Here is a 13,258-nt window from a genome sequence, read left to right as displayed (position 1 = left end):
GGGCGCATTAGCATGCTAGCACTCAGAGCTAACCTGCGCTGGAGAGAGACATAGTATAACAGGAGACATGAGGGCGCATTAGCATGCTAGCACTCAGAGCTAACCTGCGCTGGAGAGAGACATAGTATAACAGGAGACATGAGGGCGCATTAGCATGCTAGCACTCAGAGCTAACCTGCGCTGGAGAGAGAATAGTATAACAGGAGACATGAGGGCGCATTAGCATGCTAGCACTCAGAGCTAACCTGCGCTGGAGAGAGACATAGTATAACAGGAGACATGAGGGCGCATTAGCATGCTAGCACTCAGAGCTAACCTGCGCTGGAGAGAGAATAGTATAACAGGAGACATGAGGGCGCATTAGCATGCTAGCACTCAGAGCTAACCTGCGCTGGAGAGAGACATAGTATAACAGGAGACATGAGGGCGCATTAGCATGCTAGCACTCAGAGCTAACCTGCGCTGGAGAGAGAATAGTATAACAGGAGACATGAGGGCGCATTAGCATGCTAGCACTCAGAGCTAAGCTGCGCTGGAGAGAGACATAGTATAACAGGAGACATGAGGGCGCATTAGCATGCTAGCACTCAGAGCTAACCTGCGCTGGAGAGAGACATAGTATAACAGGAGACATGAGGGCGCATTAGCATGCTAGCACTCAGAGCTAACCTGCGCTGGAGAGAGAATAGTATAACAGGAGACATGAGGGCGCATTAGCATGCTAGCACTCAGAGCTAACCTGCGCTGGAGAGAGACATAGTATAACAGGAGACATGAGGGCGCATTAGCATGCTAGCACTCAGAGTTAACCTGCGCTGGAGAGAGAATAGTATAACAGGAGACATGAGGGCGCATTAGCATGCTAGCACTCAGAGCTAACCTGCGCTGGAGAGAGAATAGTATAACAGGAGACATGAGGGCGCATTAGCATGCTAGCACTCAGAGCTAACCTGCGCTGGAGAGAGACAGTATAACAGGAGACATGAGGGCGCATTAGCATGCTAGCACTCAGAGCTAACCTGCGCTGGAGAGAGACAGTATAACAGGAGACATGAGGGCGCAGTTGATGACACCCAAGGACACCGTACGATGTGGTATACACATATGCTTATGACATGATGAGTTCAGGGACCCAGCTGAAGGTCTTCCCTGTGATACCCTTCTATGTTTATATTAACACTGACCTGTCCGCTTCCCCCTCAGCCACCCTGGTGCCACCGGCAGGAAGTGACATCATCGACCTGAAGGTCACGATGACGCTGGGAGCTTTTAATGTGCTGGTGTGCGACCAGAGCTGCGACATGGCCCACATTAAGATCCAAGGTCTCGACCCATTGGATGATTCATTATTATAATCTGCTGGATCCTCTGCAGGTCTGCCCAGACCCTGAATCTGTCTCTCTCTTTCAGGTCTGCATGGCTCTCTGCTGATGCAGGGACCCCAGACTCATATCTCCGCCAGGCTGAAGGACTTCATCGTCCTCAACGTGGACCCACACAGCTTCCACAAGAAGGTCAGTCCCTGTTCCTGCCAAACCAGGACCGCAGAAAACCCTTTGTCTTGACCCCATCTTCTGATGTTCTGTTCTCAGGCGATCTCCATCGTGGGGGACGAGGTCTTCAGCTTCTCTTTGAGCCTGACACCAAACGCCACTGAGGGTCCGGGATACTCCGACACCTCGAAGACAGATGGCCGACTGAAACTGAGCGTGGGCTGCATTCAGATGGTCTACCTGCACAAGTTCATCATGTCCCTGCTGGTGAGTCCTGAGGGTCTCAGAGGAACCTGGTCTTTACAGAGTCCAGACCCCTACTGTTAGAGACATCTTGCATATTTACCTTATTTATATTTATAATGAAATGTTCTGAATGTTTGTAAGTGTGATTTTATTACGCAGAGCATGCATTTCCATGTGTTGATGTTTATTATTGTTTTGATTGATGTTGACTCGCTGAATTCTAGTGATGTCACATATAGGCGTCGTTTGGCCCTTTAATTTAGGACCGGTGAACTTTCATCTGCGTGTTACAAGCTACCTGTAATATGACGTATGTCCTGTCTAAGACCCTATTGGCTTTCTAACACCAGTTATGCTTCAAGAACTATTTTATTGTCTTTCAGAAGTTCTCCAACAACTTCCAGACGGCTAAAGCGGCTCTGAGCGCCGCCACGGCTCAGGCGGCGGCTCAGGCGGCACTCAGCGTGAAGGACTTTGCCCAGAAGAGTTTCCGTCTGTCCATGGACATCAAGCTGAAGGCGCCGCTCATCATCGTGCCCCAGAACTCCAGCTCCCAGCATGCACTGGTGATGGACCTGGGTCTGATCACGGTGGGGAACAGCTTCTCGCTAATGCCCGCCGACGGCTGCCCGCTGCCCGCCGTGCTGGAGAAGATGGAGGTCCAGCTGACGCAGCTCAAACTGTCCCGGTGGGTCTAGCATGACTCAGCTAGCATGACTCAGCTAGCATGACTCAGCTAGCAGAGATAAACACGTCTAGCATGACTCAGCTAGCAGAGATAAACACGTCTAGCATGACTCAGCTAGCATGACTCAGCTAGTAGAGATAAACACGTCTAGCATGACTCAGCTAGCAGAGATAAACACGTCTAGCATGACTCAGCTAGCAGAGATAAACACGTCTAGCATGACTCAGCTAGCAGAGATAAACACGTCTAGCATGACTCAGCTAGCAGAGATAAACACGTCTAGCATGACTCAGCTAGCATGACTCAGCTAGCAGAGATAAACACGTCTAGCATGACTCAGCTAGCATGACTCAGCTAGTAGAGATAAACACGTCTAGCATGACTCAGCTAGCAGAGATAAACACGTCTAGCATGACTCAGCTAGCATGACTCAGCTAGTAGAGATAAACACGTCTAGCATGACTCAGCTAGCATGACTCAGCTAGCAGAGATAAACACGTCTAGCATGACTCAGCTAGCATGACTCAGCTAGCAGAGATAAACACGTCTAGCATGACTCAGCTAGCAGAGATAAACACGTCTAACATGACTCAGCTAGCATGACTCAGCTAGCAGAGATAAACACGTCTAGCATGACTCAGCTAGCATGACTCAGCTAGCATGACTCAGCTAGCAGAGATAAACACGTCTAGCATGACTCAGCTAGCAGAGATAAACATGTCTAACATGACTCAGCTAGCAGAGATAAACACGTCTAGCATGACTCAGCTAGCAGAGATAAACACGTCTAGCATGACTCAGCTAGCATGACTCAGCTAGCAGAGATAAACACGTCTAACATGACTCAGCTAGCATGACTCAGCTAGCATGACTCAGCTAGCATAGATAAACACGTCTAGCATGACTCAGCTAGCAGAGATAAACACGTCTAGCATGACTCAGCTAGCAGAGATAAACACGTCTAACATGACTCAGCTAGCATGACTCAGCTAGCATGACTCAGCTAGCAGAGATAAACACGTCTAGCATGACTCAGCTAGCAGAGATAAACACGTCTAGCATGACTCAGCTAGCAGAGATAAACACGTCTAGCATGACTCAGCTTGTTGAGATAAACATGTCTAACATGACTCAGCTAGCATGACTCAGCTAGCAGAGATAAACACGTCTAGCATGACTCAGCTAGCAGAGATAAACACGTCTAGCATGACTCAGCTTGTTGAGATAAACATGTCTAACATGACTCGTTCATCAGGACCTGTTTGGACCCAGACTCGGACCCGGCGGCGGGGGGGGGGCCTGGCATTGAGCTGCTGGAGCCGGTGAACCTACAGCTGATGGTCCGGAGGAACCTGTCGGCGACCTGGTACAAAAAGATGGTGGCAGTGGAGGTGGATGGAGACCTCAAGCCCATGAAGGTCCTGATAATAAAATACAACACACACTCGTTTCTAACCCGCCTGCTCTTGTCTCTGAACCAGTCCTCATACAATCTGATCCTGTCGTCCTGTACCTGTTCTAGCTTCAGAACTTTAAGCCTGTGTTTCGGGCCATGTGAATACTGTTTCGGATAGATCTCATGTGTGTCTGTAGTTAGGGAAGAACTTGCTCTACATGCTGGGCTAGCAGTTTCCCCCTGCTTCCAGTGTCTGTGCTAAGCTAGGCTAATACCGTACCTGTAGGTGGAGCTGAGTCAGGAGGACCTGAAGGTTCTACTGAGGATCCTGACGGAGAACCTGGGAGAGGCCGGTTGTCCGGAGAACACCGACCCTCGACCGGAGGCCGTCGGGCAGCTGGGAGCAGGCCCCCCCGCAGGTCAGAAGGACTTCATTATTTAAATGTGACAAGCTGAGTTCTGCAGTCAGTCCAGGTGTTGATGGTTCTGTTTGGTCTGTTTTCAGCTGAGCCAGTGGCTGAGACTGGTGGGGAAGACCAGGAGGATCTGGAGAACCTCAGGTTCAACCTGAACATCGAGTCTCTGGGCCTGGTCCTGTACAGCAACGACCCGAAACAGGTCAGTCCTCAAACTGCAGCAGAGGCTCTGGTTCCTTTGTCTGGTTGTTGGACCTGAGACTGAGTCTGGTTCCTTTGTCTGGTTGTTGGACCTGAGTCTGATTCTGGTTCCTTTGTCTGGTTGTTGGACCTGAGTCTGATTCTGGTTCCTTTGTCTGGTTGTTGGACCTGAGTCTGGTTATGGTTCCTTTGTCTGGTTGTTGGACCTGAGACTGATTCTGGTTCAGGATCCTCTCTCTGTTTCTGGGTCTTGATTCTAATCGTGGTTCTGCTCTGCAGCCGCTGGCCCTGCAGCACCAGCAGGAGCTCCGGCTGGGCGAGCTGGCCCTGCACCAGCTGCGGGTCTCGGGGAGGATCCGGAGCAGCGACGGCCTGGAGGTGACGGCGGTGCTGAGCGGCTGCACCCTGGACGACCTGAGGACCGGCATGGAGAGAGCATCATCACGGTAACATGACTCAGCAGGAAACAGACCCACTGCAGTGAAAGTCCTGCACTTTGGTACTGAACACCTTGTTATCAGAAGACCTGTATCAGTCCCATAGAGCGGACGTGTACATTGTTACAGCAAAGTAACCAGACTATTTGTATATGGTTCTTTTATTATGTTTTATTTAAACTCTGTATCTTTATTTTGTGTATGTTTGCATATAAACATATATATATATATATATTTTTTTTTTTTATTGTTAATCTATTGGGACTCTTGGTGTCCCTGTTTGTAACACAATCAGAGATATTAACAATAAAGGTGACTTTAGGCAAAATATTAAATAACAGGCAAGCATCAAATATTATAAATTACAGAAAGAAAAATGTACAATGGTGACCATCCAGGTGGACACAGTAATAATATCTATAAAGAGGCATATCATTGTACATGTATATTGAACATCAGAGGTGCAGTGAAAGTCCTGAAGGTTGGTTTCAGAACAGCTAGTTATAAAATCACTTCCCGTCCCGCCGGCAGGATGGTGGGCCGCAGAGACAAGGACAGCGCTGAGGCGATGATCGATGTGACGTACCGGCAGAGCGCCGCAGAGCGGGAGGTGGTGTTCGTCCTGCAGAGACTCTACCTGTGTGCCAGCGTTGAGTTTCTGATGGCCGTCGCTGACTTCTTCCTGCAGGCGCTTCCTCAGACACCAAACACTGCAACCAGCAACAGATTACCCCTCAGACAGACCGCCAAGCCTCGAGCCGACACCAACACTGGTAAAGCCTACACTCTCTCATAGACTTCTATACAATCTGAGATAATAAATCAAGAGACAAGTAGGAACATTTTCTCATAGAATCAAGACTTCTTTCAGGAGTCGCCCCCTGCTGGATATCAGAGAGGATGCAGCTTTATGCTCTTTTTCTCTTCTTGCTCTCAACTTGTTCTGAGTAAAAAAGATTCACCAGAAAATCACAATCATTTCCTAGTGTCTAATTGATGGAGAGTTTTAATCTTAACATAACGAAGATTTATTCTGGTCAGCCTCTCCGGTCAGGACTCGTCTTCGGGCGGTGGTTCTGGACCCGGAGGTGGTGTTTGTTGCCAGCCTGATGAAGGCCGACGCCCCCGCCCTCGTGGCGTCGTTCCAGTGCGACTTCAGTATGCAGCTGGAGGAGGACGGACGGCAAGACATGAGGGCCAATCTGAGGGAGCTCCGAGTGCTGGCCTGCCCCTTCATCAGGGACCAGGAGGACACCGCCGTCACCACCGTGAGATCACATGACCCCAACCATCACATGACCCCCACCATCACATGACCCCAACCATCACATGACCCCCACCATCACATGACCCCCACCATCACATGACCCCCACCATCACATGACCCCAACCATCACATGACCCCCACCATCACATGACCCCCACCATCACATGACCCCCACCATCACATGACCCCAACCATCACATGACCCCCACCATCACATGACCCCCACCATCACATGACCCCAACCATCACATGACCCCCACCATCACATGACTCCAACCATCACATGACCCCCACCATCACATGACCCCCACCATCACATGACCCCCACCATCACATGACCCCCACCATCACATGACCCCCCACCATCACATGACCCCAACCATCACATGACCCCCACCATCACATGACCCCCACCATCACATGACCCCCACCATCACATGACCCCCACCATCACATGACCCCCACCATCACATGACCCCCACCATCACACGACCCCAACCATCACACGACCCCCACCATCACACGACCCCCACCATCACACGACCCCCACCATCACACGACCCCCACCATCACACGACCCCAACCATCACACGACCCCCCACCATCACACGACCCCCACCATCACACGACCCCCACCATCACACGACCCCCACCATCACACGACTCCAACCATCACACGACCCCCACCATCACACGACCCCCATCATCACATGACCCCCACCATCACATGACCCCCACCATCACATGACCCCAACCATCACATGACCCCCATCATCACATGACCCCAACCATCACATGACCCCCACCATCACATGACTCCAACCATTACATGACCCCCACCATCACATGACCCCAACCATCACATGACCCCCACCATCACATGACCCCCACCATCACATGACCCCCACCATCACATGACCCCAACCATCACATGACTCCAACCATCACATGACCCCCACCATCACATGACCCCCACCATCACATGACCCCCACCATCACATGACCCCAACCATCACATGACCCCCACCATCACATGACCCCCACCATCACATGACCCCAACCATCACATGACCCCCACCATCACATGACCCCCACCATCACATGACCCCAACCATCACATGACCCCCACCATCACATGACCCCAACCATCACACGACCCCAACCATCACACGACCCCCACCATCACACGACCCCCACCATCACATGACCCCCACCATCACATGACCCCCACATGTCACCAGTAGGATGAGTCTTCTATATTACCAGATGTAAATGGCTGCCCCTGATGTGTCTTACTGCTACACCCTTTAAGCTATAACCAATGTCTCGCTGGTTAACATGAATAACTGCAGTGAATATACAAAGAATAGGCGCTGGAAATGTTTTCCAAAATCAACATTTTGATTTGTTTGTGTGTACCATCTGATGGATCAACAGAATATAGGGTTACAAGTCTTTTCCTATCGAGTCATTGGTGTTACAAAGTGACACAAAGAAAGATACAATGAAAGTGATGTTCAAAAGTCTACTGTGGAGAAAATCGTGAAGCCTTGAGATATCAAAAGTAAAACAAAATACTTCTGGTGAAAGTAGTACATCGGTCAGATATGACCCGACAGGGGGCTTGAATCAGAGCCCGACTCACCTGCAGATTTCTGTCCAATAGGTATTGAGACCCTGCTCGGTCGCCTTGGAGACCAAAACAGTGCCCAACCAACCGCTGAGCGGCTGTGTGACGGTGGAGGAAGTCGTCCTGAAGGTACATCGTTCACAACGTTACAATGTGTTTATAAACCCAGACAGGTCACATGATAAGCCACAGATGACATGATAAACAGAGATCACACAGATCACATGATAAGCCACAGGTCACATGATACCCCTCTTCCTGCAGATCTCCCCGTTCATCCTGAACACGGTGATGACGATCACGGCGGCCATGACAACGCGCCGGCATGTTGATGATGACGGCTCAGGACCGCAGGAAGTCGGGGACCTTTGGTCGGTCCGGAACATCTACGGCTGTAACTTCTGGTTCCTGGGAGTGGACTCGGCCAGCGAGGCCACGGAGAGCCTCAGGGATCTGGACCAGGGCCGGCAGGGAGAGAGCTTCAGCGCCGAGGTCAAGGTGAGCTCTTATTCTGAAGGTCAACAAAGAGTAGTTTCCTGTTGACACACAGCTGTCTTCAGCTCTTATTCTGAAGACCAACAAAGAGTAGTTTCCTGTTGACACACAGCTGTCTTCAGCTCTTATTCTGAAGACCAACAAAGAGTAGTTTCCTGTTGACACAGAGCTGTCTTCAGCTCTTATTCTGAAGACCAACAAAGAGTAGTTTCCTGTTGACACAGAGCTGTCTTCAGCTCTTATTCTGAAGACCAACAAAGAGTAGTTTCTTGTTGACACAGAGCTGTCTTCAGCTCTTATTCTGAAGACCAACAAAGAGTAGTTTCCTGTTGACACACAGCTGTCTTCAGCTCTTATTCTGAAGACCAACAAAGAGTAGTTTCCTATTGACACAGAGCTGTCTTCAGCTCTTATTCTGAAGACCAACAAAGAGTAGTTTCCTGTTGACACAGAGCTGTCTTCAGCTCTTATTCTGAAGACCAACAAAGAGTAGTTTCCTGTTGACACAGAGCTGTCTTCAGCTCTTATTCTGAAGACCAACAAAGAGTAGTTTCCTGTTGACACAGAGCTGTCTTCAGCTCTTATTCTGAAGACCAACAAAGAGTAGTTTCCTGTTGACACAGAGCTGTCTTCAGCTCTTATTCTGAAGACCAACAAAGAGTAGTTTCCTGTTGACACAGAGCTGTCTTCAGCTCTTATTCTGAAGACCAACAAAGAGTAGTTTCCTGTTGACACAGAGCTGTCTTCAGCTCTTATTCTGAAGACCAACAAAGAGTAGTTTCCTGTTGACACAGAGCTGTCTTCAGCTCTTATTCTGAAGACCAACAAAGAGTAGTTTCCTGTTGACACAGAGCTGTCTTAAGCTCTTATTCTGAAGAACAACAAAGAGTAGTTTCCTGTTGACACAGAGCTGTCTTCAGCTCTTATTCTGAAGACCAACAAAGAGTAGTTTCCTGTTGACACAGAGCTGTCTTCAGCTCTTATTCTGAAGACCAACAAAGAGTAGTTTCCTGTTGACACACAGCTGTCTTCAGCTCTTATTCTGAAGACCAACAAAGAGTAGTTTCCTGTTGACACAGAGCTGTCTTAAGCTCTTATTCTGAAGACCAACAAAGAGTAGTTTCCTGTTGACACAGAGCTGTCTTCAGCTCTTATTCTGAAGACCAACAAAGAGTAGTTTCCTGTTGACACACAGCTGTCTTCAGCTCTTATTCTGAAGACCAACAAAGAGTAGTTTCCTGTTGACACAGAGCTGTCTTCAGCTCTTATTCTGAAGACCAACAAAGAGTAGTTTCCTGTTGACACACAGCTGTCTTCAGCTCTTATTCTGAAGACCAACAAAGAGTAGTTTCCTGTTGACACAGAGCTGTCTTCAGCTCTTATTCTGAAGACCAACAAAGAGTAGTTTCCTGTTGACACACAGCTGTCTTCAGCTCTTATTCTGAAGACCAACAAAGAGTAGTTTCCTGTTGACACAGAGCTGTCTTAAGCTCTTATTCTGAAGACCAACAAAGAGTAGTTTCCTGTTGACACACAGCTGTCTTCAGCTCTTATTCTGAAGACAAACAAAGAGTAGTTTCCTATTGACACAGAGCTGTCTTCAGCTCTTATTCTGAAGACCAACAAAGAGTAGTTTCCTGTTGACACACAGCTGTCTTCAGCTCTTATTCTGAAGACCAACAAAGAGTAGTTTCCTGTTGACACACAGCTGTCTTCAGCTCTTATTCTGAAGACCAACAAAGAGTAGTTTCCTGTTGACACAGAGCTGTCTTCAGCTCTTATTCTGAAGAACAACAAAGAGTAGTTTCCTGTTGACACAGAGCTGTCTTCAGCTCTTATTCTGAAGACCAACCAAGAGTAGTTTCTTGTTGACACAGAGCTGTCTTCAGCTCTTATTCTGAAGACCAACAAAGAGTAGTTTCCTGTTGACACACAGCTGTCTTCAGCTCTTATTCTGAAGACCAACAAAGAGTAGTTTCCTGTTGACACAGAGCTGTCTTAAGCTCTTATTCTGAAGACCAACAAAGAGTAGTTTCCTGTTGACACAGAGCTGTCTTAAGCTCTTATTCTGAAGACCAACAAAGAGTAGTTTCCTGTTGACACACAGCTGTCTTAAGCTCTTATTCTGAAGACCAACAAAGAGTAGTTTCCTGTTGACACAGAGCTGTCTTCAGCTCTTATTCTGAAGACCAACAAAGAGTAGTTTCCTGTTGACACAGAGCTGTCTTAAGCTCTTATTCTGAAGACAAACAAAGAGTAGTTTCCTGTTGACACAGAGCTGTCTTCAGCTCTTATTCTGAAGACCAACAAAGAGTAGTTTCCTGTTGACACAGAGCTGTCTTAAGCTCGTATTCTGAAGACCAACAAAGAGTAGTTTCCTGTTGACACACAGCTGTCTTCAGCTCTTATTCTGAAGACCAACAAAGAGTAGTTTCCTGTTGACACAGAGCTGTCTTCAGCTCTTATTCTGAAGACCAACAAAGAGTAGTTTCCTGTTGACACAGAGCTGTCTTAAGCTCTTATTCTGAAGACAAACAAAGAGTAGTTTCCTGTTGACACAGAGCTGTCTTCAGCTCTTATTCTGAAGACAAACAAAGAGTAGTTTCCTGTTGACACAGAGCTGTCTTAAGCTCGTATTCTGAAGACCAACAAAGAGTAGTTTCCTGTTGACACACAGCTGTCTTAAGCTCTTATTCTGAAGACCAACAAAGAGTAGTTTCCTGTTGACACAGAGCTGTCTTAAGCTCTTATTCTGAAGACCAACAAAGAGTAGTTTCCTGTTGACACAGAGCTGTCTTAAGCTCTTATTCTGAAGACCAACAAAGAGTAGTTTCCTGTTGACACAGAGCTGTCTTAAGCTCTTATTCTGTAGACCAACAAAGAGTAGTTTCCTGTTGACACAGAGCTGTCTTAAGCTCTTATTCTGAAGACCAACAAAGAGTAGTTTCCTGTTGACACAGAGCTGTCTTAAGCTCTTATTCTGAAGACCAACAAAGAGTAGTTTCCTGTTGACACAGAGCTGTCTTAAGCTCTTATTCTGAAGACCAACAAAGAGTAGTTTCCTGTTGACAAAGAGTTGTCTTCAGCTCTTATTCTGAAAACTGTCTTCAGAAACGTTACCATTATTATTGTTCATGATGACCTCAGCTTTTATCATGGTAACTTTAAACAAAGGGTCTGTTTCCAGCTGCAGCTTTTATTCAGAAAATTTACGAGAAATATTGTTCTGTTGATGAAGTGTCATCTTCAGCTTGAAAACTTTAGAGCTGCAGTTTTCAGCTTTTATTGTGAAACTTTTGAGCTGTGTTTCCTGTCCACACGCTGCAGTTTTCAGCTCATATTGTGAAGCTTTAGAGCTGTGTTTCCTCTGGACAGGTGATCCAGGTGACTCTGGAGTCCGGGTTCGGACACCGGACCGTCCCCCTTCTGCTCGCCGAGTCCTCCTTCAGCGGCTCGGCCAAGAACTGGTCCTCCCTGCTGCAGCTGAGAGCCGACATGACGCTGGAGGTCAGAACGAGACTTTAAATCAGTGAATCACTAATATATATATATTTAATAAACTCTTTAATAAAGCTGTGGTGTGTGCAGGTGAACTACTTCAATGAGATCCACGCAGTGTGGGAGCCGCTGATCGAGCGCGTGGACAAAGGCAGACGCAGGTGGACTCTGGAGCTGGAGGTGGAACTGGGTTTAATATGAATGCATCATTAACATCTTGTTATGTATAGACACATGCATGTTCCAGCATCTGGACTACCTTTGTTGTAAATGTATTATCTTTTTAATGTACACACGATATATATTGCAGTCTGTCCGTCCTGAGAGAGGGATCCTCCTCTGTTGCTCTCCCTGAAGTTTCTCACATGAACTGGGGGGGGTTTGTTCCATTAACTGGGGGGTTTGTTCCATTAACTGGGGGGTTTGTTCCATTAACTGGGGGGTTTGTTCCATTAACGGGGGGTTTGTTCCATTAACTGGGGGGTTTGTTCCATTAACTGGGGGGTTTGTTCCATTAACTGGGGGGTTTGTTCCATTAACTGGGGGGTTTGTTCCATTAACTGGGGGGTTTGTTCCATTAACGGGGGGTTTGTTCCATTAACTGGGGGGGTTTGTTCCATTAACTGGGGGGTTTGTTCCATTAACTGGGGGGTTTGTTCCATTAACTGGGGGGTTTGTTCCATTAACGGGGGGTTTCTTTGAGAGTGTTTTCTTTTCTGATGTCCAAGGACAGAGGGGGTCATATTGATATTCTGTACACACTGTATAGTCCACAGAGACTTTGAATGTGTGATAGTGGGCTTTATATATAAACTTTGATTGATTGATTGAACTTACACAACATAACATGCATACACCTTCAAACTCACTTCACCTATCTGTCTGTTTCCAAACAAACCAAAGCCGTCAGAGTTGATGTTTAACAAAATAAAAGCCTTTTAGACTTCTGGAGAACTCGTTCATAAAGTCTTGGGGATCTGAAGTTTAAATATCAGCTGAGCTTTATAAAAACATCTGTTCACAAACTCTCTCACAGCTGGTCCAGAGAAACCCGTGCAAACAGTGAAGCATTTTATTTTGTAGGGTAACGTTGTATGTTCCTGCAGATGAAGAACAACCCGCTGCAGGACAGGAGTCCGGTCCACGGAGATGATTTCGTCATCCTGCCCGAACCTCGCCTGGCCGTCAGTGTTTCCTCCAAAGACAACCTGAACGTCACGGTGTCCCAGAGCAGCCTGAGCGTCCTGCAGAACCTGGCCAAGGTACCGCCTGCTCTAATAGAACTAGGGATGGGTACCGAGCCCCGGTATTAAACGGGCTCCGGGGCTGCATTTTTAAAGACGTGGTACCGTTAAGCTCTGACGTTATCGGTCTTTTTATCGGTTCTGGAGACATCTAAAAAATATACGTCATATGTATTATTGCTGCACAAACATTATATTGCAGTTCTAGTGTCGCCAACTCCGTTTCTAATATGCAAAAAGACTGCAG

General features: G+C 47.6%; 1 protein-coding gene across 1 annotated transcript in view; it reads left to right on the top strand.

Annotated features, from left to right (window-relative positions):
- The window catches only part of LOC117440599 (intermembrane lipid transfer protein VPS13C-like), a gene marked incomplete at both ends in the record, with an annotated part of 44,117 nt that extends 31,088 nt beyond the window's left edge, over positions 1-13,029 (top strand). Inside the window, 15 exons of the mRNA XM_034076833.2 lie at positions 1,204-1,323; positions 1,411-1,514; positions 1,593-1,760; positions 2,123-2,427; positions 3,683-3,845; positions 4,110-4,242; positions 4,329-4,441; positions 4,720-4,886; positions 5,409-5,650; positions 5,919-6,145; positions 7,811-7,903; positions 8,039-8,272; positions 11,645-11,776; positions 11,858-11,947; positions 12,874-13,029. Coding sequence (XP_033932724.2) covers positions 1,204-1,323; positions 1,411-1,514; positions 1,593-1,760; positions 2,123-2,427; positions 3,683-3,845; positions 4,110-4,242; positions 4,329-4,441; positions 4,720-4,886; positions 5,409-5,650; positions 5,919-6,145; positions 7,811-7,903; positions 8,039-8,272; positions 11,645-11,776; positions 11,858-11,947; positions 12,874-13,029 — 2,447 coding nt within the window. The remainder of the gene's footprint in view (positions 1-1,203; positions 1,324-1,410; positions 1,515-1,592; positions 1,761-2,122; positions 2,428-3,682; positions 3,846-4,109; positions 4,243-4,328; positions 4,442-4,719; positions 4,887-5,408; positions 5,651-5,918; positions 6,146-7,810; positions 7,904-8,038; positions 8,273-11,644; positions 11,777-11,857; positions 11,948-12,873) is intronic.
- Positions 13,030-13,258: the final 229 nt, after the last annotated feature.

The sequence above is a fragment of the Pseudochaenichthys georgianus genome, unplaced genomic scaffold (assembly GCF_902827115.2).
Source record: "Pseudochaenichthys georgianus unplaced genomic scaffold, fPseGeo1.2 scaffold_1063_arrow_ctg1, whole genome shotgun sequence".
In the NCBI taxonomy this organism is placed as follows: Eukaryota; Metazoa; Chordata; class Actinopteri; order Perciformes; family Channichthyidae; genus Pseudochaenichthys; species Pseudochaenichthys georgianus.
This window is presented reverse-complemented; position numbering and strand designations above follow the sequence as displayed.